The 27,821-nt window shown below is 53.3% G+C and overlaps 10 protein-coding genes across 10 annotated transcripts in view; 6 read left to right on the plus strand and 4 right to left on the minus strand.

Moving 5' to 3' along the window:
* The window catches only part of K489DRAFT_372946 (purine and uridine phosphorylase), a gene marked incomplete at both ends in the record, with an annotated part of 4,532 nt that extends 1,706 nt beyond the window's left edge, over window positions 1–2,826 (minus strand). Inside the window, 3 exons of the mRNA XM_033603378.1 lie at window positions 70–1,126; window positions 1,186–1,800; window positions 1,857–2,826. Coding sequence (XP_033456733.1) covers window positions 70–1,126; window positions 1,186–1,800; window positions 1,857–2,826 — 2,642 coding nt within the window. The remainder of the gene's footprint in view (window positions 1–69; window positions 1,127–1,185; window positions 1,801–1,856) is intronic.
* Window positions 2,827–4,431: 1,605 nt separating this feature from the next.
* Window positions 4,432–5,351, minus strand: K489DRAFT_383262 (uncharacterized protein). The gene has a single exon (XM_033605556.1). It carries the CDS (start codon window positions 5,177–5,179, stop codon window positions 4,466–4,468), a length of 714 nt encoding a protein of 237 aa, XP_033456734.1. The 5' UTR covers window positions 5,180–5,351; the 3' UTR covers window positions 4,432–4,465.
* A 1,116-nt stretch (window positions 5,352–6,467) lies between these two features.
* K489DRAFT_362142 (uncharacterized protein) lies at window positions 6,468–9,642 on the plus strand. The gene is made up of 2 exons (XM_033602648.1): window positions 6,468–8,164; window positions 8,224–9,642. The coding sequence occupies exons 1-2, from the start codon at window positions 6,721–6,723 to the stop codon at window positions 9,567–9,569; spliced, it is 2,790 nt and encodes a 929-aa protein (XP_033456735.1). The 5' UTR covers window positions 6,468–6,720; the 3' UTR covers window positions 9,570–9,642.
* A 1,857-nt stretch (window positions 9,643–11,499) lies between these two features.
* K489DRAFT_383268 (uncharacterized protein) lies at window positions 11,500–13,909 on the plus strand. The gene has a single exon (XM_033605557.1). The coding sequence runs from the start codon at window positions 11,563–11,565 to the stop codon at window positions 13,888–13,890; it is 2,328 nt and encodes a 775-aa protein (XP_033456736.1). The 5' UTR covers window positions 11,500–11,562; the 3' UTR covers window positions 13,891–13,909.
* Window positions 13,910–14,404: 495 nt separating this feature from the next.
* Window positions 14,405–15,828, plus strand: K489DRAFT_412414 (uncharacterized protein; the record flags this gene model as incomplete). The annotated part of the gene is made up of 3 exons (XM_033607927.1): window positions 14,405–14,700; window positions 14,759–15,664; window positions 15,726–15,828. 3 exons carry the CDS (start codon window positions 14,405–14,407, stop codon window positions 15,826–15,828), a joined length of 1,305 nt encoding a protein of 434 aa, XP_033456737.1.
* Window positions 15,829–16,656: 828 nt separating this feature from the next.
* K489DRAFT_56791 (uncharacterized protein) lies at window positions 16,657–18,559 on the plus strand. The gene has a single exon (XM_033608726.1). The coding sequence runs from the start codon at window positions 16,952–16,954 to the stop codon at window positions 18,404–18,406; it is 1,455 nt and encodes a 484-aa protein (XP_033456738.1). The 5' UTR covers window positions 16,657–16,951; the 3' UTR covers window positions 18,407–18,559.
* A 153-nt stretch (window positions 18,560–18,712) lies between these two features.
* On the minus strand, window positions 18,713–19,273 carry K489DRAFT_372952 (uncharacterized protein; the record flags this gene model as incomplete). Its single annotated transcript, XM_033603379.1, has 1 exon — window positions 18,713–19,273. One exon carries the CDS (start codon window positions 19,271–19,273, stop codon window positions 18,713–18,715), a length of 561 nt encoding a protein of 186 aa, XP_033456739.1.
* A 1,049-nt stretch (window positions 19,274–20,322) lies between these two features.
* On the plus strand, window positions 20,323–22,788 carry K489DRAFT_412416 (uncharacterized protein; the record flags this gene model as incomplete). Its single annotated transcript, XM_033607928.1, has 2 exons — window positions 20,323–20,494; window positions 20,543–22,788. 2 exons carry the CDS (start codon window positions 20,323–20,325, stop codon window positions 22,786–22,788), a joined length of 2,418 nt encoding a protein of 805 aa, XP_033456740.1.
* Window positions 22,789–23,319: 531 nt separating this feature from the next.
* K489DRAFT_383271 (kinase-like protein) lies at window positions 23,320–24,978 on the minus strand. Its single transcript, XM_033605558.1, has 4 exons — window positions 24,448–24,978; window positions 24,057–24,376; window positions 23,704–24,005; window positions 23,320–23,647 (listed from the first exon to the last, which is right to left on the minus strand). Exons 1-4 carry the CDS (start codon window positions 24,918–24,920, stop codon window positions 23,444–23,446), a joined length of 1,299 nt encoding a protein of 432 aa, XP_033456741.1. The 5' UTR covers window positions 24,921–24,978; the 3' UTR covers window positions 23,320–23,443.
* Window positions 24,979–25,483: 505 nt separating this feature from the next.
* On the plus strand, window positions 25,484–27,706 carry K489DRAFT_433857 (putative P450 monooxygenase; the record flags this gene model as incomplete). Its single annotated transcript, XM_033608539.1, has 5 exons — window positions 25,484–25,876; window positions 25,917–26,013; window positions 26,072–26,140; window positions 26,213–27,047; window positions 27,102–27,706. 5 exons carry the CDS (start codon window positions 25,484–25,486, stop codon window positions 27,307–27,309), a joined length of 1,602 nt encoding a protein of 533 aa, XP_033456742.1. The 3' UTR covers window positions 27,310–27,706.
* Between the last annotated feature and the right edge of the window lie 115 nt (window positions 27,707–27,821).

A 27,821-nucleotide genomic window follows, 5' to 3' on the forward strand; every position in this document is an offset into this window, starting at 1 on the left:
TTCTCCTTCCCGCGCAGCGCCCGCAAGTACATCTCCTCCGCCTCCGCCATCTTGCCTTGACTCGCGTACAGAGCGCCGAGATTGTTGACCGTGTCCAGCGTCGACGTGTGCTCCGCGCCCCATGCCTTCTCGTATCCGCGTAGCGCCCGCATGTACATCTCCTCCGCCTCCGCCATCTTGCCTTGACTCGCGTACAGATTGCCGAGATTGTTGACCGTGGACAGCGTCGACGTGTGCTCCGCGCCCCATGCCTTCCCGTACCCACGCAGCGCCCGCATGTACATCTCCTCCGCCTCCGCCATCTTGCCTTGGTCCGCGTACAGAAGGCCGAGACTGTTGACCGTGTCCAGTGTCGACGTGTGCTCCGCGCCCCATGCCTTCTCGTACCCGCGCAGCGCCCGCATGTACAAGTTCTCGACCTCTTGAGATGTCTCCCAATCCTTCAGAAAGTGGGCCACTTGATGATACTCGAGAGCTTGCTGCGCTTCATCCGATCGCCACGTCGCTACTCTCGTCCCGATCACTTTCGCATGTGCAGCTAGCCGAAGTCCCAAGTCTTTTGCCACTCCTCGACCGGCCGATTCTGCCATCCTGGCGACAAGTCTCAACGCCGCCGCCTGCAATTGTTGTGCTGTAGATCTGTCCAGGCTGTGTAGACACCATGCATGTACGACCGGATGTATCGCGGGCGCTCGATCCGCGGTGCTCATCTTCACCATCGAGTACTGGACGAGAGTTCCGATCGAGTGTTGCAGGGAGAGTTTCGTCACTGGCCTAAACACTGCGTCTTCGCGAGGCCGGTGCTGTGCTTCGTCGCTCTGTCCGGTCAATAACAGCTCCGCCCACACATCGCCATGATAGAGGAACGCCCATAGATCAAGCAGCTGCGCTGCGAGTGGGTCCCTACTTTTCACCTGTTCGTACGACATCGTCCACGTCGTCAGCACGCTCCGCTCGCCGTATTCCTGCAGTGGAAACTGGTCTTGCTTCTGCATCAGCTCGGCCCACGTCGCGTCGTAATGCTCGAGATAGTCCGCGACACTCATCCCGGTCGTGCTGAGATATGCTCCGGCTTGGGCGAGGGCAAGCGGCAGACCGCCGAGCTTGGGCAGCAATTGATCGATATCTGGGTGTTTGTGACGTTAGCAATCGCGATTGTTTGACGCCGCTGCCGCATGCACGTACTCGTTACCGCTCGATTTGCCCGTGTTTCGACCATCTCTTTCGCAAGCTCATCGTCGGCAGTATCTAAATGAAGGCTGGCCTTCGGTCGTTGCAGTCGTCTCAGACGTGTCGTAATCAAGATGTTTCCGTGATAGGCGTGCGGTAGGAATTCGCGATAGTCGTACGCCTGTTCGTCCTTCGTCTTGCCCTGCCAGTCGCGGTCGATGTTGTCGATTACCATCAGCCAGTGCGCATTGCCCGAAAGCGACAGCCACTGCCGGAAATCGTCGATCAATTGTGCGATGTCCATCTCGGCCGACAATGCATTGGTACGCGTCGACACCCGCGAGCCTGCGCTGGCCATCGACCGTCGCAGTGCGTCTTTGGACGACCCGTCCAACCAGAACACCGCACTGAACCGCTCTACGTTCGTCTCGGAGAACTTGGCACACAACTGCGTCTTACCCATCCCGCCCGTCCCGTATACTACAAATACCCGCTGCTGTGCCGACTGTGTCGATGTCGTTGCGAAAAACTCGCTGAGATACTGCATCTCAACTTTGCGCGGCACGAAATAGTCCGTCGTCGGCATACCGTGCAGGCTGAAAGGAAGGGAAAAGCCATAAGGTTCTGCATCTTCATTGATCAACAGGCATCACAAGAGCCGGTTAGGATATGATTTATCTACATACCTGTCGCTTCTCGTACAGGTCGAATCTTTGCGACCTCGGAAACAGGCATATATAGCAGCAGCTCGCGTGCATATGCTGCCGCCGTTGCAGCTGCGTACGGCTGCCACCGCTTGTTCTTGTGCGAATCGGCGTAGTCGCAAATCCCACGGATCACGAGACACGGAAACGAGTCCATCAGGCCCGCCGCTTCCATCTCGAAGCATATCACGCCCTCCTGCTGCGCAATCCGATCACGCGTGCGCCCGTCCTTCATCACTTCGTTGCCCGACGCGATGCTGCCATAATGCAGGTATGGGCGACAGCTCGGGCGTGCTGCCCGCTGCACCACGCGCGAGCGGGCGCACTGCCCACATGTGTTCCCGCGTGCGTGATCATAGCTGGCCTCGAAAAGCTCGTCCTCGTCGTGACCCTGGTGGACGAATGTCTTCATTGCGGGATACTTGGACAGCATCGCGCTAAGATGTGTCTCGAGTAAATGGTCCTGTAGTAAGTGTTCCGCCTGCAGGCCATGCACAGCGTTCAGGAGCTCCCGCGGGGGCTTGTTCAATGTCCCCGTCCGTCGAAACTTCCCGCCGGCCTTGGTCTTGCCGGAGTCCCACTGCATCACTCCGCCATGCTGGCCGTTCGGCCGGCTCACCACCACATCCCCGAGCCGCACGTCCACCTCTTCGCTCCACACCCCGCCCGCGACGCCCACCATCAAGCCGATGCGGATCGGAAAGCTGCGACTCATGTCACGGGCCACCACCGCCGCAGACACTGTCCCGGTCGTGCCCGCCGGCAGGCAAGCGATGACCACTCCGTGCGCACCGATCGTGCCGAAAGTATAGTCATTCTCGTCGCCAGGAGCAGGCGGCAGGCGTTCGTGCTTGTCGTCCAGCATAGCAATGGCTGCCGCTTTCTCAATCGCCAACGCGCACACGATGCCGACGGTGTACGCCTCGCGGCGGCGGATGGCATTTGGTGCCATAACGATATTCACAGAAAGTGGTCGTATGAGATGTAAAGCGGTTGGGAACGATGAGCGGTCATATCGTAGTCACCGTCTGAGAGATGGCCAGAGCTGCTCGCAAGTGGCCTGATAAGATGCTGCGCCACCAGGGTGTGGGGCTGCATGCGTGGCGCTGGCACAGCCGCGCCAGAAGTCGCGATTCGAACGCGACCTTCATGCCACAGGCGCTCTAGATCGTTCGTAGCAGATAGCACATCCGGCGACGAAATGCAGGGCGTACATTGTCCAAAGAGGCCGCACCAGCCGGGGGTGCGAGGCCCGGCGCTTAGTCGTGTCGCTGCCATCACGGACGGGTTGACCCGTAGCCGCTCAGAACATGGTATCAACGACGTCAGAATAAGGCGCCAAGCGCTCTACCCCAGTCGTTCACGGATTATTAGACAACAGTGCTAACTTTTGTCTCCGTCCGAAGCGAATTCGAGCTGCTATGACTTAAGCGCTTGCGATCGCCGTCGCGCAATCTCAAATACGATGGAGCAAGGTTGACAACAGCGAGCTCTGAGCAATCCACCAGGTGCTGTAAACTTGCAGATCCACCAGGGATGCCTCCGCTTGTCGCGAATACCAAGAAATCTGGGATTTCGTGCGAGGGTAGAATTGATTACCGTATTCGCAAGAGAGAAATAATGCCGGTCCAAGCTCTCCGATGCGATGCAGACATGACGACGATCGTTCCAAATCTAAGAGGCCCATTCATGGTGGGGGGTGATCCGACGCGTCACCGGGATCTCGCACGGACGGAGCACCGATCATGATATTCAAGCTGGAGCCCACTTCTACGTAGGTGATATACGACTCCTGCCATAAGAAGACATGTTTGTTATGCGGCATTGCATGAACATGAAAGGGACATTTGTCGTCACCTTGTACGACTTCGTGATATATGAAACCAATAGTCGGATAAACATATTCTATGTGCTACAATAAGGACACGCACACCTCCTTCCGCAACGAGCAGGCGCAGTTGCATCAACAATGACTTCGTGCATTCTATGTGCTACAATAAGGACACGCACACCTCCTTCCGCAACGAGCAGGCGCAGTTGCATCAACAATGACTTCGTGCAGCATTCCAAATTTTGTCACAACAAAGTATCACAATCCGACAATTACACAAACCGACAAGTCTCGTCGTAGAGCCATATCGTGAAGAGAACCGCGTGTACTCTCGCATGATGCATCAGGCAGATACGCCGAAGAATGGAACAGGCGGGCACGAGTCGAACATCTAGACCGTAGGGTTGGGCTTCAGAGGTCGACCATCAAGTCAGCAACCCTAGTAATGATGCGCATGCACCGTTGCCATACTTCATGCGCGTCAACACGCTACCACGAGGCTGTGAGACAGAGCACATATTGTCCCACATTCATGACAGCGCCTATATGACGATCGGGGAGTTAGCGAAGGTCAGGCGCTTGGAACAATGCAGGTCATATCAAAGCTATAGAAAGCCGAAGCACAAGGAAAGATCTCCCGACGAGTGATGGATCGTGTCTCTGTTCGTCACATCGACGGAGGCACGTGGTAAAGTCCCAGCGCGCGCAGAGATTGTGACTTTGCCCAGCATAAGTAGTGCACGAATTATCAATAATCACATTACCACATTCTAGCGGTCGGTGGTCGGTATTCCTCCTGTCCTCCAATACGCGATCCTGTGTATCTTCCTTGGACCCGTAGTGAATCGGAACTGGTCTGAATCACATCCGAGGGTTCATTAGTGGCATTGTCATCTACCGCCCGAGTTCTCGATCTGCGCTTTGCGATTGGTCTCGCGTCTCGAAGTGCCCGCTCATCTCTTGCTTTCTCCAGATCCTCATAGCTCATCACTCTCGCTGTCCCGATGACTCTGGATCTCGTTGAGCGTCGTACCCGAGCTTCGCTGTTGGTCCTTTGCAGAAATTCGTTGCGCCGCTCGAGCAGTACGTGCTCAGCGAATGAAGTCTCAGCAGCTTTGGATAATTTTTGGACTTGCTTTTGCAAGCGGCGTTGAGAGCTGCTGTCCAGGCTCTGTGCATCACGTCGGATTACGTCGTGCAAGGTAAGGATGCCCGCAAGATCCACCGGGGTTACGGGTGTCACAGGTAGCATCGGAGTGGATGGAACGCTTGAGATTGACCGCGTTCGTATGTTGGCATCCTGCTGGCCCGCCGTATCACCATTGACCGATTCTGCTACGGTAGGAGGTGCAGCACTGCGCGGCAGATCACGAAGCACTCTTTCGGGACAGAACGGGAATAGACCTGCCTTCGCCCATCCTGCGCGGATGTTTCGGGGCGTGAACGCGATCTGACGCGCATGACAATACAACATGGCAAAGTGTTCTTTGCCGATTGTTCCTACACTGCCTCGCTCAAGCCGTTCGACCTGATCACGATATGCCGCTTTGAGGGGACCAAGATGGAGATATCACACGGTTGCAGTTTATGGGACGAGTGGGAGGGCAAGCGACACAGTATGATCTGGTGCTGAAGAGCGAACTCGAGGATCTCGAGGGTTTCATGGGTGCCAAAGCCGTCACAAATCAACACACGCGGTCGCTGTCCCGCTCGGTCTCTCGTCTGCGGCTCGAATACATGACGGAGCCACTGCAGGCTGAGATATGAATCAGTGTATCCGCTGTCGGAGTAGGCATAATGCCATCCAGGTGTAGGATGCGTCACCCAATTCGCTCGGTGGGTGGCCGCAGGCCAGATGATCATAGGATGTAGATGTCGCCCGTCAGCACTGACACACTCGACTGCTGTCACGGTCGTCCGCTTCACACGTGCGCCTCGGCAGCCGTGCCGGTTCGTTCTATCCATGATGACTCTTACAGAATTCAGCTTCGACAGCATTACACCCGTCTCGTCCATGTTGTACACGTTCTCCTGTAGGACTTCCGGGTTCTGTAGCACCCCGGCGATCACGTCAAACCATTGTACCACTTTCTCATAGATGTCGAAGCGATTCCAGTCCATCGCGCTGCTCTTGCCAGCCTTCAAGATGTTCGGATGCCGTCTACAGAAGGATTGCGACCAGTTCTTGCCCGGAGGCTTGCTCGGTCTGTCCGCGACAACCCGTGAGCATGCTAGACTGAAGGCAATCGAGCGGACGTGCTTCACGCGGACCGGTTGGCCGAGCGCATCCTGGTGCAGCAAGAACCGCACCAAAGCAGTCTCCTCGGAAGGCCGGAGATACTGCTGACTTTGAGCCTTTTCAAGAAGTGATCGTCGGCCGCGTGCACGATGCTGAAGCGTTGTGCGGGGCACATTGCCGTTCTTTGCCGCTTGTCGCAGCGAGGTGGCGACACTGCTGGCGTGAAATCTATCGAGAACCTGTGTCGCTCGATCGGTCATCTCGTCGGGCATGCAACGATGATGATGATGTTAGGCGCAGGATGCAGGTTCCAGTGCAGGCGAACAAGGTGAGCGACGGGAATGAGCTAAAATTAGCTTGCAGAGAATCCTTGACATGATGGTGCTCAGAGCCGCTGGACTGACCCAAGTTCCGGCAGCCGTGGTGTTCGCTGCGTAAGCGCGGGGCTCCACGCTACCGCAGAGCTTGCTATCGATTCATTCATCCGAGGACAATAGACGTGGGGGACACATCGTGCTTCATCGATTCATGCCATATGAGCCCTGCAGACATGACGAAAACACATGTTCCCGGTCATGCTTCTTGTTCTGGCGTAACAGTATGCGCAGAGTATCTACTGCCCATCTCGAAATTGTGTCCCTGAGGCCAACATATGCTTGAGCAACTACCGGTGATCCTAGGAGGCCTCACATGTGGGCTGCGCCACCATGCGGTTGCAGGCGACCAGACGGCGGCCGGGATGCGACGCTGCATCGCAGACATCTGACAACCCATAGATGGATTTTTGTCGCATTCCCAGTCCTCTCCTAGCAGTACGTTCAGCTGAGCATTATTGCAGCCTCGTACGCGACATGCGGCTCCTCAACATCGACACGTTCAGTTTTACGGAGTACTTCGGTACGATTCCCCCGCCTTATGCGATCGCATCGCATCGCTGGACGGCGGGCGCCGAGGCGATGTGGGAGGATGTACACGAGCAGAAGAAGACAGACACGGTGGGCTATCGTAAGGTGCAAGGTTTTGTTGCATATCTCAAAGCGCACCTGCCACTAGTGAAGTGGCTATGGGTGGACACATGCTGTATCAAGCAGCACGCCGATCGCGAGCTGTCGACGGCGATCAACTCGATGTTTCAGTGGTACCGCGACGCGGAGGTGTGTCTGGCGTACTTGGAGGACGTCCCTAGCGTGAGCGACATGGCCGTCTTTGAGCAGAGCGTGTGGTTCCGGCGCGGGTGGACGTTGCAAGAGCTAGTGGCGCCGAGGGTCGTGATCTTCCTCTCAAGTCAATGGGAAGTGATCGGCCACAAGGGACAAGGCGGTCAAGGGCGGAGCGGGATGTCAATGCAGACTGGGCCAGCGCTGGAAGACGTTATTTCCACTGTGACGGCCATCCCTCGTGAGATTCTGCATGATTATCGAGAGAGCGAGAGTCTCACAGCCGAAGAGAAGATGCGGTGGGCGGATGGCAGGGAGACGATGTGGGGCGAGGATCTCTCGTATTGTCTGCTTGGTATCATGGGAGTCAGCATGAACATCCGTTACGGCGACGGCAAGGACAAGACAAGAGGGCGACTACTACACAAAATTGCAAAGCGCAAAGGTGAAGCGGTACCTGGCGAGTTCTCCCTCCCTTTCAGCCTTCAAGGCATCCCGGCGACGGACTATTTCGTGCCGCGCAAAGTTGAGATGCAGCATCTTAGCGAGTTTTTCGCAACGACATCGACACAGTCGGCACAGCAGCGGGTATTTGTAGTATACGGGACGGGCGGGATGGGTAAGACGCAGTTGTGTGCCAAGTTCTCCGAGACGAACGTAGAGCGGTTCAGTGCGGTGTTCTGGTTGGACGGGTCGTCCAAAGACGCACTGCGACGGTCGATGGCCAGCGCAGGCTCGCGGGTGTCGACGCGTACCAATGCATTGTCGGCCGAGATGGACATCGCACAATTGATCGACGATTTCCGGCAGTGGCTGTCGCTTTCGGGCAATGCGCACTGGCTGATGGTAATCGACAACATCGACCGCGACTGGCAGGGCAAGACGAAGGACGAACAGGCGTACGACTATCGCGAATTCCTACCGCACGCCTATCACGGAAACATCTTGATTACGACACGTCTGAGACGACTGCAACGACCGAAGGCCAGCCTTCATTTAGATACTGCCGACGATGAGCTTGCGAAAGAGATGGTCGAAACACGGGCAAATCGAGCGGTAACGAGTACGTGCATGCGGCAGCGGCGTCAAACAATCGCGATTGCTAACGTCACAAACACCCAGATATCGATCAATTGCTGCCCAAGCTCGGCGGTCTGCCGCTTGCCCTCGCCCAAGCCGGAGCATATCTCAGCACGACCGGGATGAGTGTCGCGGACTATCTCGAGCATTACGACGCGACGTGGGCCGAGCTGATGCAGAAGCAAGACCAGTTTCCACTGCAGGAATACGGCGAGCGGAGCGTGCTGACGACGTGGACGATGTCGTACGAACAGGTGAAAAGTAGGGACCCACTCGCAGCGCAGCTGCTTGATCTATGGGCGTTCCTCTATCATGGCGATGTGTGGGCGGAGCTGTTATTGACCGGACAGAGCGACGAAGCACAGCACCGGCCTCGCGAAGACGCAGTGTTTAGGCCAGTGACGAAACTCTCCCTGCAACACTCGATCGGAACTCTCGTCCAGTACTCGATGGTGAAGATGAGCACCGCGGATCGAGCGCCCGCGATACATCCGGTCGTACATGCATGGTGTCTACACAGCCTGGACAGATCTACAGCACAACAATTGCAGGCGGCGGCGTTGAGACTTGTCGCCAGGATGGCAGAATCGGCCGGTCGAGGAGTGGCAAAAGACTTGGGACTTCGGCTAGCTGCACATGCGAAAGTGATCGGGACGAGAGTAGCGACGTGGCGATCGGATGAAGCGCAGCAAGCTCTCGAGTATCATCAAGTGGCCCACTTTCTGAAGGATTGGGAGACATCTCAAGAGGTCGAGAACTTGTACATGCGGGCGCTGCGCGGGTACGAGAAGGCATGGGGCGCGGAGCACACGTCGACACTGGACACGGTCAACAGTCTCGGCCTTCTGTACGCGGACCAAGGCAAGATGGCGGAGGCGGAGGAGATGTACTTGCGGGCGCTGCGCGGGTACGAGAAGGTATGGGGCGCGGAGCACACGTCGACGCTGGACACGGTCAACAATCTCGGCCTTCTGTACGCGAGTCAAGGCAAGATGGCGGAGGCGGAGGAGATGTACTTGCGGGCGCTGCGCGGGTACGAGAAGGCATGGGGCGCGGAGCACACGTCGACGCTGGACACGGTCAACAATCTCGGCCTTCTGTACGCGAGTCAAGGCAAGATGGCGGAGGCGGAGGAGACGTACATGCGGGCGCTGCGTGGATACGAGAAACTGTCATGGATCCCGCCGGACCGCATAGAATCCGTGCGACAGTCTTTGTCATCTTTGCGCCAACGACCGAGCCGTCTTCACAACGAGCAAGCGAGGGAGAGCATCTCACATGTCGACGACGGCTGTGCGATACCGTCGAAGACGTCTCCGAAGAGAGGGAGTAGAGAGCGTCCCGCAGCACTTAGCAAGTTAATACGCAAGATGTGGAAACGCTCTTAACCTTAGTAGCTTTCTAAAGCAAAGTCTTCTATGCTATTCGTTCTCATATTAATCTAAGATTATACTTCTGAATAAATCTGAATAAATCTGAATAAACCATCATTGTATCGCGTTGGTATAAATTCTATAAGGACTGTCGGTTATCAGACGTACATACGCAGCGTGCGAATCCATAAGAACTAACTGTACAGACGAAACAACCGGCGCTGTAGGCCACGGTGGTTTTAGGGCCTTCAGTGTGGACAGGTGTACTAAGCCAGATTACGGAAGCGTATAGAATAGTTTTTTGGAGTTCCCGGTCCGCGGCATGACTCAGCAATTGAGGTTCGAAAACAACATCACGAACGCCCACGGCGGCAGCGCTCGGGATCACGCAACCTAGGTCTAGTTTGAATATGATCCAAGGCAGCTACAGAGCTAGTTCTGAGCGATTAATCGAGGCTAATGACTCTTTAAATGGATGCGGATTGTGCCCGTACGAAGCGATCGATCGGCCCGGTCGAATTTTGCACAAGGATAGAATCGATGACAGTATCTGCAAGATGGACCCGAATGGGACATAGAGCGGTCGATAGGAAGCTGGCATTCTGGTTTACACCTCAGACATGTTGGAGTGCATTAACACAGGTGTTGCAGAATGTTATCGAAGAATATGTCCGATGCTGGCTCGTTACGCAGGGTGGCTCGCGACGCCGGGAGGGACGTTAAAGCTCATGTTGCCGTCTGACGAGCTGCCACGTTTTGTCTTTCCTTTCATGTCTTGCTCAACACTGATGCCTATGTCATATCCGCCAACCTTCACCATACTATCTGAAGCATTCATCCCTTCCAAGTTGAAGGTTGAGAACATGGATCACGTCATGATCCAAGACATGGCGTGGGAGGTGTCGAATATACTTCGACACGGTTTCAACAAGAATCGCAAGATGGTGTTTGAGGTGCGATGGGCGCGTACGCCTCGGGGCGCCCTTGACCCGGCCACAATTGAATACTACAAGAAAAGCATACGAGACTTGGACGAACATTTCATTTACTAGCACGACACCTGGGAGGAGCTTGGAAACCTGTCAAGTTGTATTGACTTGGTTGATGAATTCTTGTCCTTGTGAGTCAATACTCCTCCAAAATAGATGATTTGCAATTTCTAACAATTTTCTCCCAAAGGTTGGCATTTGTGGACGGCGATGGTCCTAAAGATGGCGAGGTTGGAGTCATTTCACAGTATATTCTTCGGGGCACGATGGGATGAGGGATGTTTGGATGTAGTGAACAATTTACATTTCGCGTATGCATATCGATGCTGTGTTGTCGAGGATGTTGAATAATCGGTTTTCATAGTATGTGCATGGCCGCTCTCGATCCCTCGGGGTCGAGACGACGTGTTCTGGCCTCCGGCATTGGTATTTTCCTAGAGTCGAGCCGCTAAATGATATAATCATATTGCAAACTGCAATGTGTTGAAGTATGGAAGTGATTGATTACTATGTTGAGAAGGACACTGAGGGACTAAGCCGTATGGGGTTGTCCCCGCAACCACTTGAGTAGTCTCTTCCAATACAATGTGCGCCTCCTCGAACTCGGTGAGGTTGACCCACCGTCTGCACCCGAGCACCTGGACAGAACATATATGTCGATCTGAGCGGATTCAACAGCGAAGCGCGCAGAGTATGAAATGCCAAGATCTCCAAATTCCGAGGACAAGACGGGCCGGTGTCGTGCAACGATGTACATTGTTGTACAGATTCCCGGATCACGATTATGGAAGAGATCGCTCCGATGCCGACGTGAGTTCCGGGAAACCTGATCCTGGAATCGAGCCGGGAGATTTGACGCCCACCAGGCGCCTATTGATCCGAGTGATTATAAGGATCGAAACGCTCTGCAACATGTATAGGATGAAAGCACAGAAAACTCACTTCCACATCAAGCTGGTCTTGCTGTGATACTTCAACTTACAAACATATCTACTCCCCCCTCTTTGTGCAATCTCACAATGGCTAACAATTTGCAGCTCCTCGATTTTGAGATGGCCGAACCCGATAATGCAGTGGCTCGCCCTGAAGAACATGAAGCTGCTTCTGGCGGAACGCCTCAATCTGAAGTTCAAGCTCAATCGCGCGAACTCGTAGGGCAAGGTCTCTCAAACCCGCCCGCTCCGGAGGAAGCACAGCTGTCTCTCAAGCGCAAATCGCCCAATCACGTGCCGCTCGCTCCTACTAAGAACCTTGAATCAGTCCATACGGATAAAACAGTGGCTCGCCCTGGAGAACATGAAGCTCAACCTGAAGTTCAATCTCAATTGTACGAAATCGTAGGGCAAGGTCTGTCAGACCAGCTCGCTCCGGGGGAAACACAGCCGTCTCTCAAGCCCAAATCGCCCAGTCACTATGAACAAGAGCCTCCGACTAGTGATGAGCCTGGTCTGACAGAATGGGCATCGCTTAAGACAAACCTGACAAACTTTGGCACTCCACTTTGGAAGTCTCTCCCAGGGCGGACTGCGTTGAAACCATGGAAGAAGCCACAGGGACCAACTGACGCATCCGAGGCAAGTACTACAGAGGACTTGGGCGACCTTCCTGAAGCAGGCGCTGGCCCAGGAAAGGTGGGTACCGGGGCTCTCGATCCAACTCAATACATTTTCGAGCATGTTGTCCCGGTGGATGATGCTTATCCCCACGCGGACCTCGCCATTAGCCTCTCGCGTAATGTTATTCAGCATGCATGGCGATTGGGCTGGAATGACAGCTGGAAGGATCTCATCGGGTCAGCCAAATCAAAGGCCGAGGTGAACAGAAAGCTACCGGACCAAAAGCGCAGCGATCTAGACATCAATCGTTTGCTCGAATACGTCCATTTAATAGTGCCGATGGTTGCTGATTATCTTGACATGAAAACCGCGGGCTATAACCAATCGGCCGCGAACAAGGCCAATTCTATAGTCATCCAGTCCGTTACGCTGATGGAAGCTCTCCATAAGATGGGTGTCAAGTGGACGCTCGCATGTCCTCCGCATATGGTAAACAAAATTTTCAGTCATGTGTATCGAGATGCAAAGCGTGCGAAGCACTCAGACGAACACCTACGAGCGGTGGTACAATCGTACGTCGCATTTGGGCAAGGAGCCAAACCTGGTCCGGTCGTTAAGCACACCGACACAGTCAACGCCCAGCAGGAGGTAGCACCTCTCGATCGGCTGGCCTTCATGTTTAAAACATTGGACATTGTGGATAACAACATCAATGAAAAAGGTGTCTCAAACATTGGTGAGGTTGTGTGCGTCAAGGCCATCGGCTCATTGGGGTTTCGGGCGATTCTGAACGTGTGCACCGCCGAAGTACCTGTCCATGTAGTAGTGCCTCCTGGCGTTCTCGATGCAGGGACGATGCGACAATTCTTGGAAACCCCACAGGGCAAGCTTGTAGACGGCAGGGTCCATGATAAGGCACCCGATGTTCGCTGGGGCAACACCACGGTCAGAGACGTTGTAGTGGCGCCCCAGAAATGGGATGATGACAAAGAACCGATCACGTACTTTCAGGTCGAGGCCAAGAATTCCGGGAAATTGTACTGGATTTCGAGGACCACGGCGGTTGACAAGAAAATCGTCGGCAGAGATACATGGGACGAGATTCGCAGTAAAGCAATAACAAACCGTCGTCCCAAGCTCGCACAGCTGGCAGCGGCAAGACGCCGAGGGGTGCACCCAACCAATGACATGCTTCTTGAGACGGCTGCAAAAGACACACATCCGTGGCTGTTTAATCAAGGCATGATCCCGTGGCAGAGCGAAGCCTTTGCATCGGAATACAAGCCGATGGACACAGTTCCTGATCCTGCAGAGAAAGCCGCAAAGATAGCCGCAAAGAAAGCCGCAAAGAAAGCCGGAAAGCAAGCCGAAAAGGAAGCCGAAATGAGAGCCAAAAAGAAAGCTGCAAAGAAAGCTGCAAAGAAGGCCGAGAAAAGAGCAGCAGAGAAGGCTGAAAAGAGAGCCGCAGAGAAAGCCGAAAAGAAAGCCGCGGAGAAAGCCGCCGCAAAGAAAGCCGCCGCAAAGCAAGCTACTGCAAAGAATGCCGCAAAGAAGCCCGCAAAGAAGCCCGCAAAGAAGCCCGCAAAGAAGTCTGCAAAGAAGTCCGCAAAGAAGTCCGTAAAGAAATCCAAGAAATCTACAAGTAGCGATGATGAGGAAGATGAGGATGATAAGACCGACGATGATGACGAGGACGAGGACGAGGACGATGACGAGGACGATGATGAGGATGATGAGGATGACGATGATGAGGATGATGAGGATGACGAGGACGATGAGGAAACTGATTGAATGTATGCTCGTATCCTTCCGATCGTTGCCGACCCTGTAGTTTACAGTAGTATGAGACTTCCGTAGCTGAATCTATCGTGATTGCCTTTTCAACAACCTCCAGGGGATGCCTACTAGGTAGGGCATTAAAGGGATGACTGGTGTTGCATGTCAAAGTGACGGCTCTTCCCGCTTCAGTACGGGACACTGCAGGTGGGCAGCCTCAGCACACGATTCATCTGCACGTGTAAAATCGTAGTCCTCATCTGGAAGTCCACTTCCCAGAACCGGATCTGACTTACGCAGGTGCCCAGGTGAGGTGCGCATCGGATTTGCAAACTTCCAAATCCCAAATCGCGAGTCTACGTCTCTACGAAGGGTTTCCGGTGCTTTTGAGTAGATTCATACAGTTGGTACGAGAAAGCAATAGTGTAGACGACATATATGTTGTCGCTTCCTATGGATAAAATTTTGTCATGTTTGTGGTATCCCTGCAATATTCTATGTATGTACAGTCATTGACTCCGGCTCAAAAATGTCTCCGCCAAACAGCTTGGCGATCGCGTGCGATCTTCTAGGGTTTGTGTGGCGTCACGACGAATTTGTTTACCGCGATTTCCGCATGCAGGCCCAACTTGCCCTCTCACTCCTTCTTATCCACTTCTATGGCCTCGATACATCTGAGTTAGTTGGAGATTATTCGCAGAGCCGACCCAAGGCCATACAATGGGGCGACATCGAATTTTTGTCGCTGCCTCGGTCATCAGGCACGTATTGCACTATCGCCGCGCGATTGTGCATTACCAAGCGCCTGGACACTGGGCGCAAGGAGTACATAATGTCAGGACTACCGCTTGCTCTGGCAATGCCGCTGCTAATAATGTGATAGTGTACATGAATATCAAGCCGATCGGGCTTACTGCCCCGTGTCACTCCTGATCGCATTAGCCCTCGACGATGGAGTCTTTACAGAAATTCAGACTACAGAGCAGTTTGCTAAGGAGTACGCAAGTGCCGTTCAGAAGCCATTGCTTGATCGCCTTGCTATCCGCGATGAGAAGCTCAAGCTCCCCGTCATTCGACGGTACTGTGCCCCGGCCAAGATCTCGCTCACAAATGCGCTAAGTCTGCAACAACTCACGTTGTTGTTGAAAGAGGTGGACTTGCGCAGAGGTACAAGCGATCTTATTCCGCTTATCGCCGCCCTCGAGGACGTGTTGCTCAAACATTCGGACAACGATGCTGTCTCGTCTGATGACGGTCAATTCTGTCCCTCTGAGAATGTCCCTTTGACGGAGACTCAGATCATGCTTTCAGCATTGCCGACAGAGGCTGACCTCATGTCATTTGCCAAATTGGGCCCTCTTGCTGGAACGCCGCAGAAGTATCCTACACGTAATGCGCGGACGGCTTGGGTCTACGATCGGCCGCGAACCGCCATGTTAGCACTGCTCGATGCGCAGGCATACGGTAGACTGGTCACCTTGCCAGAGATGATTGCTGCTCTGCAGCCCCGGTTCGCGGCTCCACGCTGGCACTATCCGTCTCCGATGGAAGACGACACCCCTATTTGCAGTGAGTTGAAACTTCAACCGGCACTGTCACAACTTGAGCTCTACATGTGCAAAACTCGAACATTTCTAAACAAGGCCATTACGGTCCAGATGAAAGAAGCATATCGGTCTTGCATGTGGACTGGCTGTCAATTTGACACAGGACCGGAATATCTAGAAACCATTGCTTTTCACATATCCGACCATATTGCGGAGAGCTCTGGCATCTGTCGCTGGATGCAGTGTGGTGAAGAACACGCCAATGCTACCGACCTAGGCATTCATCTCGCTAATGCACACCAGATTTGCTCCTCAAACACCCAGCCCGACGTCCGATTCTGCTTCTCCTGCGTCCAATTCTTCTATTCCGTTGCTGCTTGGTCTGATCACTGTGTCTGGCACATAGAAAACTTGGAAATGAGCTGCGAGCGAGTCGTCCGTAGGGGCATCATCCTGCAGCCTTTCACATGTCCTTTTTGTCTCGGCGGCAGAAGTCTCCTCGCCTATCAAAGGTACCTACAATTCCCTACAGAAGCTCTATTCAGAGCGCATCTTGCCCGCCACGAAGAAATGGACTATTGCAGGCATCCTCTTTGCGACAGACTATTTGATTCTTCCGAAGCTTTTGCAGAGCACATGACCGAACACAACCTGAAACGATTTTTTGTTGTGAAAAAGGGTCCATCAGATGTCCTTCGGTGCAAAGTTGGGGCCTGCAAGAACCAATCATTCGAAACGGTAAAAGCATGTTTCCGACATCTTCGCACACATTCGGCTATTCAATGCCCCTTCCCCGGCTGTTTAAGCACATATGGAACATTCAGATCGGTCAAGACACATATGAGTAGCCGGCACAAGATTGACGAGCTGACATGTGTCGCGCATTCAGGCCGCAACGGAGGATTCTGCAGAGCGCGCGTCAAGAACTCTGTAGACATGGATCTTCATATGGCGCTGCATGCGGACGTGCGGGAAATTGATCATGTTCATGAGCATCATCCCGATTTAAGTGCATTCGGGGTATCGTATGAATCGACGACCGGCGACAGTCCATGATCTAAAATTGATCATGAAGCATTGCAAGCCTCCTTGACGGAGTTCTACAGTTCCTTGCGAACCCTTTGCTCCAACCGTTTTCACCTACTAATCCTTTCTCAGCGCATTCGAATACTTCGCCCCAAGGCAGCCTCACCTGCACCATTTCGGAGACACATCGTGGTGCTAGTATTCGACGAGTGCTATTTCTAGCCAGCATCTATCCTGAGCATATCCTGTATCGATTGCGTCTGTTGGATGAGGGGAGTCGATTGCGTTTCACACGTCCTCAAAATGTGGAGCCCCTGCATTGTTCCCATGCATCCTCCGTGCCATCGCCCAGCACAACACCGCTTGAACAGTGGGATCTGTTTGTGCCGCTTAATAAGCCCATCCGCGCGTTCGCATTATAAAAAACCGTCATCCCATGCTGGTCGTCTTTGATCCCTTCATTCATCTTTCCTGACATTTGTCTACTACATTTCTCCGCCCACATGACGATGGGTGACCACTTGTTTCCCAATTACCTGAACGCCAACTTCCCAGCAGGCGAATTCACGGCCGACCTCCTTGACTTTTCGCAGTTTTTGGGTGAACAGATCACGACTACCTTCGACGTAGGCGACGCCGGTTCTACTGATGACGACAGCCGGAGTGGTGTGAATGGAGAAATGATGCCTCTTCCGAGGGTGTTCGAGTGCGGCCCCTCAACGACCGAATCAGTCTCGACTGAATCCTCGGACATCGAGACTCCTTGCTGGGAAACGCTTCAACTCGTCGTCGCCGGGCGCACCTACAATTCCCAGCTCAACGCCGCTGCTGCGGACCTATGTCTCACAAGGATCAACACCATTGTGACCTCTACGCCTCTTGCGCCGCAGACCTATTGGCAAGCAGTGCTAGATGACGTGATGCCAAGAGCGCTGGCGGAATTCCGACTCGAACTAGCCGTCAAGGCCACCTCTTCCATCATTCGCACGGCTTTCACCTTGCTCGAAGATGATACAGCATCTCTGAATGAGATCCTGGGCACTGAAGGAACAGAAATCGCCGAACTACGTCGCGCCATCAGCGAAGCTATTCCCGGTAGACCGTGGCATGAACGCCAGACGCGTACAGGCCGGGTCCTGTTCCTAATGGCTGTGCTCGAAGGTTTCATCAATTATTTGGGGGTGGCCAATCAATCACTTCGCGAAGCAGTTAGGAAAGACAGGGCAGCTGCGGCTGCTTTGCTGGCTCTTATGCGTGCTCTCGAAAAGCTCGATCAGCCTCAAATCGATGTGCTCGGAGGGTGGGCAGCAGAAACATTCTTGGCCGCACCCACTGAACCCTCTGTCCCTCCGAGCAACGACGTCAGTGTCACGCCTACGACCACAATCCAAGACCCTGTCGAATCCGACGCATGTTCGGAGTCTGGTTCAGACGACGAGCTACCTTCACCCTCCACGTTCTTTGAGCGTCCTCGCTGTCCCGTCAAGTCGACGTCCCACGCGACACCAAAGGTCATCCGCGTTACTGATCTCGACGTCGACTATTTGGATTCTGAGCCACCATGCCCCGCCATCACGACAGACCCCCTTGCCTCGCTGGAGACTGGAGTTGATGTCGTCGACACTGTGGAACTTGGCCATGATTTTACGCTTTTCACGCCCATATCAGGCTCTGGCGACATTGACGAGGTTTTTATACAGCGCAAACGACCTTTTCCAGCCCTCAGGACTATCCCACCTGACCATGTGGATGTCATCTATATTTCCGACGCCGAGGATGAGCCTGTGACCGCGCAGAAATACCCACCCACGGTACGAAGATCGCATCGTGATCACAACCCGTTAGTCCCCAACTGCACCAAGTGTCATCCCCAAGATTCGCAGCTGGGCAAGAGGAAGTGCCGCGCTTGTAACGACAAGGTGTCGTGCGCGAAACGAATCAGATCGGGCAAGCATTGAGCTCTGAAAAGGGCTTTTACTCAGTATGGTTGATCGAGCGATTTTCTTTAGTCATCGTTAGCGATAGAACCAAAATCCGAGCCTTGAATTTCTTAAATTATTCCATGAGGAAAATGGATCTACCAGAAATGGAGATGACCAACCTAAAGCTTCAGCATGGCAGCAAGCATTCTAACCCTCGTGGCAACGCCAACTGCGCTTGCCAAGGACGTCACTCAAAGCTGACATCCAAGCTACAAGCATATATTGAACGAGTTTTACGACGGCAATGAGCTAACTGTTTGAACAAGTATTTGATTGCCAAATCTATTGTTGGGAGTAATCGATTTCATAGTCGGAGTCGTCAAGTTCGTCATCCAAGTCAGCATGATGGTGCAAGTCGTTAATTCTGCCGCGACAGAAAGGACAAGTGGGACAAGTTTGACGTGTCCTCGTCCATTTGTTTTTGCAATCCAAACATATGGGCGCGCATTTACCATGTCTGTATGCTTCTTCCTCCTTGAATTGGGTGCAACAGATTGGACATTCGGGCTGCTCCCATTCGGGCTTCGGAATACACAAGCTTGCTCTCCAGAAGTACTGCGCGCTGTGTAAAAGAGCAAGCGCGGCATCGTCGAAGCCGCGATCCCTGTGGTCTCGTGCAGAATCCCACAGAGATTGAACGAGGGAGATGTCGTTCTTGTCCCATTCGTCTTGAACGGACTGTGGTTCTCGGACTCCCAAGTCTTTGTTCCAATGTTGTTGAGCAAGTCGCATCAAGGTGCACGCAGCCTCGGGAGACCTGTACCGGTCGCGCTCTGCACTGGTCACCAGGATGTCAATTATCCAAGTCCAGATATGTCGCTCGGAAAGTTCAATTGATACCATTTGCGGCGCAGGGATACTTTCTATGCATGGAAATGACTAGACCACACTCTGTACAGAATTATCATCATGTACAAAGTCTGGTTCTTGCCCGGGAGCGTTTTCTATAAAGGCATCGCTCTTTGTGCAGAAACTTTATTCCGTACGAGAATGCAAATGTATACAGCCAATCCTTGATCGGACACTCTCAGCTTGCGGTCACTCCTACGGTCTCTCCTACGCCAATCACTCTCTTACCGTGCGGTCTCTCCCACCGTGCGGTCTCTCCTACCGTGCGGTCTCTCCTACCGTGCGGTCATTCCTACACAGACACTTCCGGTCACCTCGATGTGCTGCTTTAAGTCCTTTCGCACGACCGTGCCAAACCCTTTACCGTACGGTGTCTTCAGCGTCGAGGACAAAGCTCATCACCCGTAAGCTCACAAAATCTTATCGATTGCACACATGGCAATGTCCTATGAGCAGTAAGGTATTGAGGAACTTGCGTCAGTATTCTCATCTTGCCAGCGTTGTTCATGATACGACTCTCATAATGAGTCTTGATGCTGGCCTCCGCACTGGTGCGCACCGTTGCACTAGTGCGGAGGGCGAGCATCGGTGCCAGAGAAGCAGGCCAAGACGGGGTGAGCATCAACGCGAAAGGCGAGCACGAAAGCGAGTAAGACAACAGCTCTACTGTAAAGGGGAGCGGCGAAGCGCCAGCGCGTATGAATCGTTCAGCAGCGTATCTAATAATAGGAAATACGTAATATCTTCGAAAGCACGCTCGGAACAACGAAACGCTGGGACGATCCGAGGCAAGAGCCAGCCGCAGGACACCGTACAGTGTATTGAAGGTCACGTGGAGTTTGATAGCGATGTTGGTTGCGCGTCATGCAAGCACAAGAGGGGCCAAGTCCGAGCGGGATCGGCCGCGAGACTGCACCCGAAAGGTCTAGCGTGGTCGCTGGGCCTCCCGTTGCCCAGCCCGGCCCTTTTACCGTGACCGTGCGCGTCTCCTCCATGCAAACACATCTTTCTCATTCATCTCCCGCGATTCGATCCTCACCAACATGGCTGACCTGTCTGGGGACGACTGCCTAGCAGTCCAGAGATATCCGTTACGCCTTGAAAGCGCGCGCAATTCCCTCAAAGTGTTCGTGGACAAAGGCTCGGATTCACAGAAGACTGAGACCTCGTCAACACAAGATGACAGCGACGCCACTGAAGCAGACGAAGACTCTGGTGAGTTTCACCGTACCATGATCTTCATTCTGTCTCTAACGATAGTAGACTTCAAAGATGCCATCTCCAGCCTTCTCGTCACTCTTCAGGGCCACCGTGTCGCAAAGAGACTCCGCTCAAGAGAGTCGGGAAGTACTGTGGATCGCGAGCTCGCTTTGTTATACAGCCGGGCAGATGGCTTGCCAGTCGATACATTTCGACCTCTCATCAATGCCGTTGTGAAACCTGCCACCGACGTCGAAATCTGGAAGCAGGTTCTCCAACTCATCACCACTGCATCTCGGCTCACCCCGCCCCCAAGCGTGAGCGCCTCGTATGGTGGAACACCTCGGACACACAACTCGGCGTCGCACCAAGGCTCTGAACAAACGAAACGGCTATTGCATGACGCTCTCCGGGACGAATTGTACGGCTGTGCGTACGTGAAAGTGGCAGGATTTTACGAAAAGTATTTTGACGGAAAGAGTTGGACGGAAGAATGCACGAAAACGTACGAATCAATAAAGAGCTCGCACGTCGAAGGACGTTGGTCAGACTTCCCACAAAGACCGACCGAGGATGCTGTATGGGCATGGTGGACAAAATTTCAGGATCAACACCTCGCAGAGGCTCGTGGAGCGTACTACTCTACCAAGAGTAAGCGAGAGTTGGAGAGCTCTGACGGGGATCGTCAGCTTGACCTATTCGTGAAGAGTCGTGATGCTGTCGCTTCCGACGAACACAAATGGTCCGACATTCGCGTGATCGGCGAGCACACCATATCAGTCGATGGCGGTCAAAAGTTTCTACAACTAGCGAGATATGCCCGCAACGTCTTCGCCGCGCAACCTCGGCGACGCTTCCTGCATGGCTTCATTCTGTTCGGCACCAAGATGGAGCTTCATGTGTTCGATCGGTCGGGCGCGTACAGTATGGAGCCGTTCGATATCCACGAGGAGCCTGAGCGATTCATCCGAATTGTGGCCGGATATTGCATGATGAGTGACGAAGAGCTTGGGCTCGACACCATTGTGCAGCAACATGACGGCCGTCCCAGTGTGACGGTGCTCACCCCCGATGGCAAGGACCATAAGGTTGAGCTCGATGTTCGGCCAATTGCGCGCACTGCAGCGATCGTCGGTCGCGGGACGAGTTGTTATTCTGCTCGCAACGGAAAGACGGTGGTGAAATTCTCGTGGGTCTCCGCCGGCAAGTCTCCTACCGAGCCGGAGCTCTTGAAGCTTGCCAATGAGAGAGGAGTGAAGGGGGCCCCGCGGCTCATTGGACACCAGCACGACATCAGCACCGGGGAGATGCGGTCTCCACTACTATTCTCAAAGCGCCGGCGGGTGGAGGGCCGACGCTGGGCTGCCGGCCGACAACCGCACAGTCTCTCCTTTTCCGGCCAACTCGCGTCGCTTCCGTTATCAGACGACGGGAAGAAGAAGCGCAAATCGATCGACCAAGAGCAGGCGCCCAACACCAAGAAGTCGCGCTCAAACAGCCAGGCATCAAGGCTCAGTCAAGTTCATGAAGCCAACGCCAGTTTCAACGACTCACAACAATCACAAGCAATTGCACCCACCGATGAGCCTTTCGTGGATCGGGTACTCTACGTTCAGGCCACTCAGCCTGCGGGTCGCCCACTCGCAGAATTCTCCGACGTCCGCCAGCTACTCGCTGCCCTCCGGGATGCGATCAAAACTCATCGGTCCCTGTTCCTGGACGGGCATATCATACATCGCGATGTGTCTCAGTGGAACATCATCATCACTGATCCAAGCGAGAATGACGGACTCTCTGGCGCACTCATTGATCTGGAGCTCGGCGCAGTGGTTGAGAAGGGACAAAACGTCCGGACGGGGCTCAAGCGCATGACTGGCACGCTCAAATATATGGCCATCGAAGTGCTCGAACTGGGCATGAGTGGTGCGCGGCCCGATCTCGAACATACCTATCGGCACGATCTGGAATCGTTCTTCTATGTCTTCCTCGACATGTGTCTCAACTGCGGCTGGAGCGAAGGGAAGGCGCCAAAGAAAGACCCGCTTCGGGCGTGGTACGCCCTCCCAGACTACGACAACATCGTGCGAGCGAAATTGGGCGACATGGGACCGACCGTATTTGAAACCCTGATCTTACCTAAATTCTCGCCGAAATTCGAGTGTGTGAAGAGTCTGGCCACGGCATTACGAGATATTCTCTTTCTTCGCGTTGACAAATTGCGGACGGAAACACCCACTGGGTCGCCTTCTGTTCTGTATGATCAGATGATCACGGCCTTCGACAAGGCCATTAAACAATGTGCAGCTTGATAGGAATCTCGGATTTGTCGGCGTATTCAATGGGAGTATTGAGAGCAAGAGGCGGGTCTACCCTAAACACAATTGACACTATTGACACCACCATTGGTAATAAGCCGGGACTTCCACGCCACTTTGTTGTGTTCGTCAAGCAAGCAATTGTGTAACCTTCGTAGTATACGGTCTCGAGCGTGTGGGCAGCTCGTAGCCAGTGACAATTTGTTATAGCTGTTTCTGTAGTGGTCTTTCAAATAATTGCTATGCTCAGAAGAGAATGTAACAACTGACTCTGTTTACAGGACGGCATCGTCCAGCTGCAAGGACACCTTCATGAAGAGGCTCATGCCTAGATCTGCGCGTTCAGTGTATCAGACGGAGGAGAGAGTCGAATGTCACCTACTGTCAGAGATGCGCAGAAAGTTTTGCGACAGAACAAGTGACTGGTTTCCAAGCTATGTACAGGTGCTTTCCACTCCTTGATATTGTATCAAGAACGGATCATTAAATAGTCCTTCGGCTGGTGGCCGTTCTTCTGGCAACCAACGCAGGATCTTTCGCACAAAAGCCAACAAGAGTGCCTTATCTTCACCGGCCAGTCGCTGTTCGCGGGTCTCGAAGGATTGGGAGGGAATCTTTGTTTCACATATCCAATTTCCTATTATGCTCGTCAGTTTTGGTAGCCAGGCATGACACCGATCGTTGTAAATTCACCCTCTGAGTCCCAGAATCGGCTGCAATTTTCGCTGCGCTGCAAGAACGACTTCGGTGGAGGTCCCAAAAGCGATACCATTTCAGCAAGATGTTGCTCATCACTGATATTGCCTCCTCGCGTTGCATAAAAGAGGCGACCGCCTTCAAACAAATCCCAGACCTAAACAAGTCCCAGTGAGCACACATATCAAAGAACTCAACCACTTGAGTACTGACCATGACGCCAACAGACCATATGTCGATCTTCGAATCCCATGGCATTCCAAGGATGATCTCAGGAGCTCTGTAGAAATTAGGCATCACGTCGCCTTCGAATCTCTGGCCAGGAAGACCGATGCGAGCAGCACCAAAATCAGAGATGATCAGTGCACCACTTGTGACCGGCAGAGCTTGCGATCGATAGATAGTGCGCTCGCCTGAATTCAGCTTGCGACTGACAGACTCATGTTGCACCGTCTCCATGGCCCGGAATACACTGTGGTCTTCAACTCCCAACAAAATGTTATTTGGCGACAAGTCTGTAATAATCAGTCAGTGAGAGCGAAGTGACGTTGCAGAACGGGTCATACCAGTATGTACAATCCCGACTTGGTGAAGAAAGTCGAGCCCGAGTAATACCAGGAGCAAACTCTGCTGCAAAAGGACTTTGTTGATCCCTGCACTGGGGAAACGCCTGCGGAAGTCCGTATACGTAATTCCTTGTGGTTCAAAGATCAAACACTGGTGCTGGCCCGTAGGGCCTGAGACCTCAAACTCATCGACCACTGTCCGCAGTCTTTCCATGCCTGGGTGCTCGGCCTGGATTGATTTAATGTGCTTGGATGCGAGTATCTCTTTGCAATTCCTCTCGCCAGTTGTACACACTTTAAGTGTGTAGTATGCATTTGTTCTGCGAGGTCGATATAAGCATATTCCTCGGGGTCATTAGCGATAAAGATGCTTGACCACGCTATGGCTTACTTTATGTTGTTGCACAACCAAACTGTGGATGACGTGCCGAAGCCAAGTTTCGCAGTTATGCGATAAGTTGATTGGAGTATGTCACCGATGCGCAATGGCAAGAAATCTTCGGGTCTATATTGTGGGAGCGTTTCCTCCTCGATGCTCATGCCATTCGGAGTCGGGTTCGAGTCCCCGTCGCTGATGGAAAATGCTGGACGTGACATCCTCACGTTGGTGGCGAAGGAACTCGCGCCCACACGAGACAGCCGCTGAGCACCTTCGGAAAGACGTTGTCTGAAGCGTACGGAAGCAGGCAGTGCCTGTGAGAACCCGAGGGTCGCTCGATAAGCAATGAGTTGCAGTCTCTTCATCATGAGGATGAACTTGAGAAGTACGCGCGCGCTTCCGGAGAGGAAGGCACGCTCTGACCTGTTTCGCAACTGGGAAGGTTCGGACCTCGTCACATGCAATCTTTTCGCAGAACAGGGCATTCGGTACAAGGGTTGATGAGAAAAGTTTTTATTGTAAGAAATGGAGCTTGCAAAAGCGTTCATCCAGTCGAAGCCAGCGCCTCCGTCGGTCTTGTGGAGGGCACACCTATAGAAGGAAAGTTTGCGCCCCGATAGCCTACAGGGCGGTCCGAGAGCCCTATCCGAACACCCCGTGGGTCCGCTCGAGGCTCCTTCGCACTTGTCGTATACCATTCCCAAACCGGCAACTTTCTTCAGGTGCGTGTATATTTTTCATTTCTCAATTTCCTCATCTGTCGCGTATTGTCGGATAGGCTGCCATTGTCGCATTACCGACGTCCTCACCCAGAGCTCGTCAATTCGTATATCGCGCCAGCGTGTCATTCATAGCAAGGGGGCTCTACGAGCACCATGTGGTCACTGGCGGTTGTCTCCAGGTGACCCAAGCCCAGTACCCTCTCCATTCTCGAACATATTCGCTGGGTGGCATGAACGCTAGTTATGGAATATATATTCACCACCACCATCTCCACTCCTCTATCTCAACCCACAGGCACTGGACCTTCACTCAGTCATTGCCTGACATGAGCGGACTCGCAGACTTGATCCAGTCCTTGGCGGACGCGGTCAAGACCCACGACATGCCATCACTAACGGTGCTACTCACCGGCAGTGTGGCCCTTCTCGTGATAGTAACATTCATTCGATCGGCGTCAAAACCCAAATCAGCCCACCCCGTCATTAATGAGCCCAGTTCGTGGTACTCGATTGCTCATAAGAAAGACTACTTCTTCAACGCCCGGAAGCTTCTAGTCGAAGGCACCAAGAAATTTGACGGCCCGTTCAACATAAACACCGAAAATGGCTCGGTTCTGATGCTGCCTCCGGAGCAACTCGATCTTGTCAATGCCGAGCCCAAGTTGAGCTTCGAGAAATATGCGACCACGGCATGTCTCTCCTTGCTAATTTTATATGCTGTCTGAGGACGACCCCAGCTGATAAGGATACTGTGCGCAGCACTTCAACTCCGAATTGGAGTCGTTCCGGACCTTCCGTGCTCCTCCATCGCACATGCTCACAGACGCCGTGATGAAGGGCTTGACTCGTGCTCTCCGTAAGCAGATGCGAGGAACTTTCCTCGTTGCTGTTGCCTTCTGACCATTACCTCCCAGCCAAATTCACCCGCGAGTTATCCACCAAGATGAAGGAGTGCTTGGAGAGCTCATGGGGCGACAATACCGGTAAGTCAGACTTAAGTGACGGCGCTGTAATTCCCAACTCTTGCTCAACTAGCTGACGCCCAACACCCACAGAATGGCGCGAAGTCGATCCCAAGGCCGAGCTCCAAGAATGGGTCGCACGTCTTTCGTCACGCATTTTCCTTGGGCCTCGCTTCTCCGAAGACGACGACTGGTGCCGGATCGCCGTCTCTTTCACAGTCGATGTCTTCACTGCGTCTATGATCTGCGGTTTCTTCCCTTGGCCTCTCAAATATCTTGTCGAGCGGTTCCTCCCTCTCTGTCGCAAGGTCCGCCGCGACCGTCGTGAGTGCGCAAAGAAGCTGATCCCTGTCCTCAAAGAACGCAATGCTATCGTCGCGAAAGCAGAGCGTGAGGGCAAAAAGCCCGATGTCCCGAACGATGCTATTGAATGGTTCCGTGCATCTTCCAAAGGCCGGATTTACGATGAAGTCGATATCCAGATCACGCTTCAAGTCGCTGCAATTCACACCACCAGTGATTTGCTCACCCAAACCGTCCTCAACCTCTGCGCTCACCCTGAACTCTTCGCCCCGTTGAGGGAGGAGGCAGTGATCGTGCTACGGAAATACGGCTGGCAGAAACTTGCATTAACCGAGCTTCGTCTTCTCGACAGCGTGTTCAAGGAGACGCAACGCCTCAAGCCTGTTACTATGGCGTCTATGCACCGTGAAGCTCTCGCAGATGTGAAGCTAGCCAATGGTATCCTCATCCGCAAGGGCGAGCATCTTGGGATTTTCTCACGTAACATGTGGAACGGAGATATTTACGAAAACCCCGAGAAATTCGACGGATTTCGCTTCCTCAAACGAAGAGAGATCCCTGGGCAAGAGAACCGCAGCCTTCTTGTATCTACTAGCCCTGATCACCTCGGATTCGCGCATGGAGTGTAAGTCGAGCGCAATTGTCGACCTACGACAAGAGCAATGCTAACGTGATGCAGGCACGCCTGTCCAGGAAGATTCTTCGCCGCCAACGAAGTCAAGATCATGCTGGTCCATATGATCATGAAGTATGACATGAAGATGGAAGATCCCAGGCAGGCCAAGTGGCAGGAGTTCGGGATCGGTATGGTCACAAATTCCAAGGCGAGGATTATGATCCGGAAGCGGACGCCGGAGATTGATATCGATAATCTGGAGTTTGACTAATGGGATGGTAATCTGCTGTTATTTCACGCCACGATCTAGCTGCAGATCTTGATAATGGAACGAATCGAGACCAGGCGGGAACGGCTGACGCTCGTTGTGGTAGCCTGTGATAGCCGAGGGTACACGAAGGTTGTGAGCTTGATAAGTTGGCAAATCCTTGATCAATACAATGGCCACTTGTCACCTGTCTCTATAATTGGACCAGTTATAATCCTGCCTATGAATGGCTAACTAGGACTGCGGATCACCTAAAAGAACTCATACAAGCTGTGGAATTGAGCGTCTCGTAGTCGGGCGATGTTAGACGAAAGATTCATAGTTCGATGTATCTCATAGAGCTGGTACATCACTTTGCCGCTGCAAGGGCAGGGAGCTGGTCACGGATCTTAAGCCGAGTATCTGCGACGAGATTCGAGGATCACATATCAATCTGTGGCTTATCAGGAGATGGTTTACTTGACGCCCCACATTTCTATCCGTGGTCTACGCAGGTGATGATTTATGCGCTCAGC

The sequence above is a fragment of the Dissoconium aciculare genome (genome assembly GCF_010015565.1).
Source record: "Dissoconium aciculare CBS 342.82 unplaced genomic scaffold K489scaffold_12, whole genome shotgun sequence".
Taxonomy (NCBI): domain Eukaryota; kingdom Fungi; phylum Ascomycota; class Dothideomycetes; order Mycosphaerellales; family Dissoconiaceae; genus Dissoconium; species Dissoconium aciculare.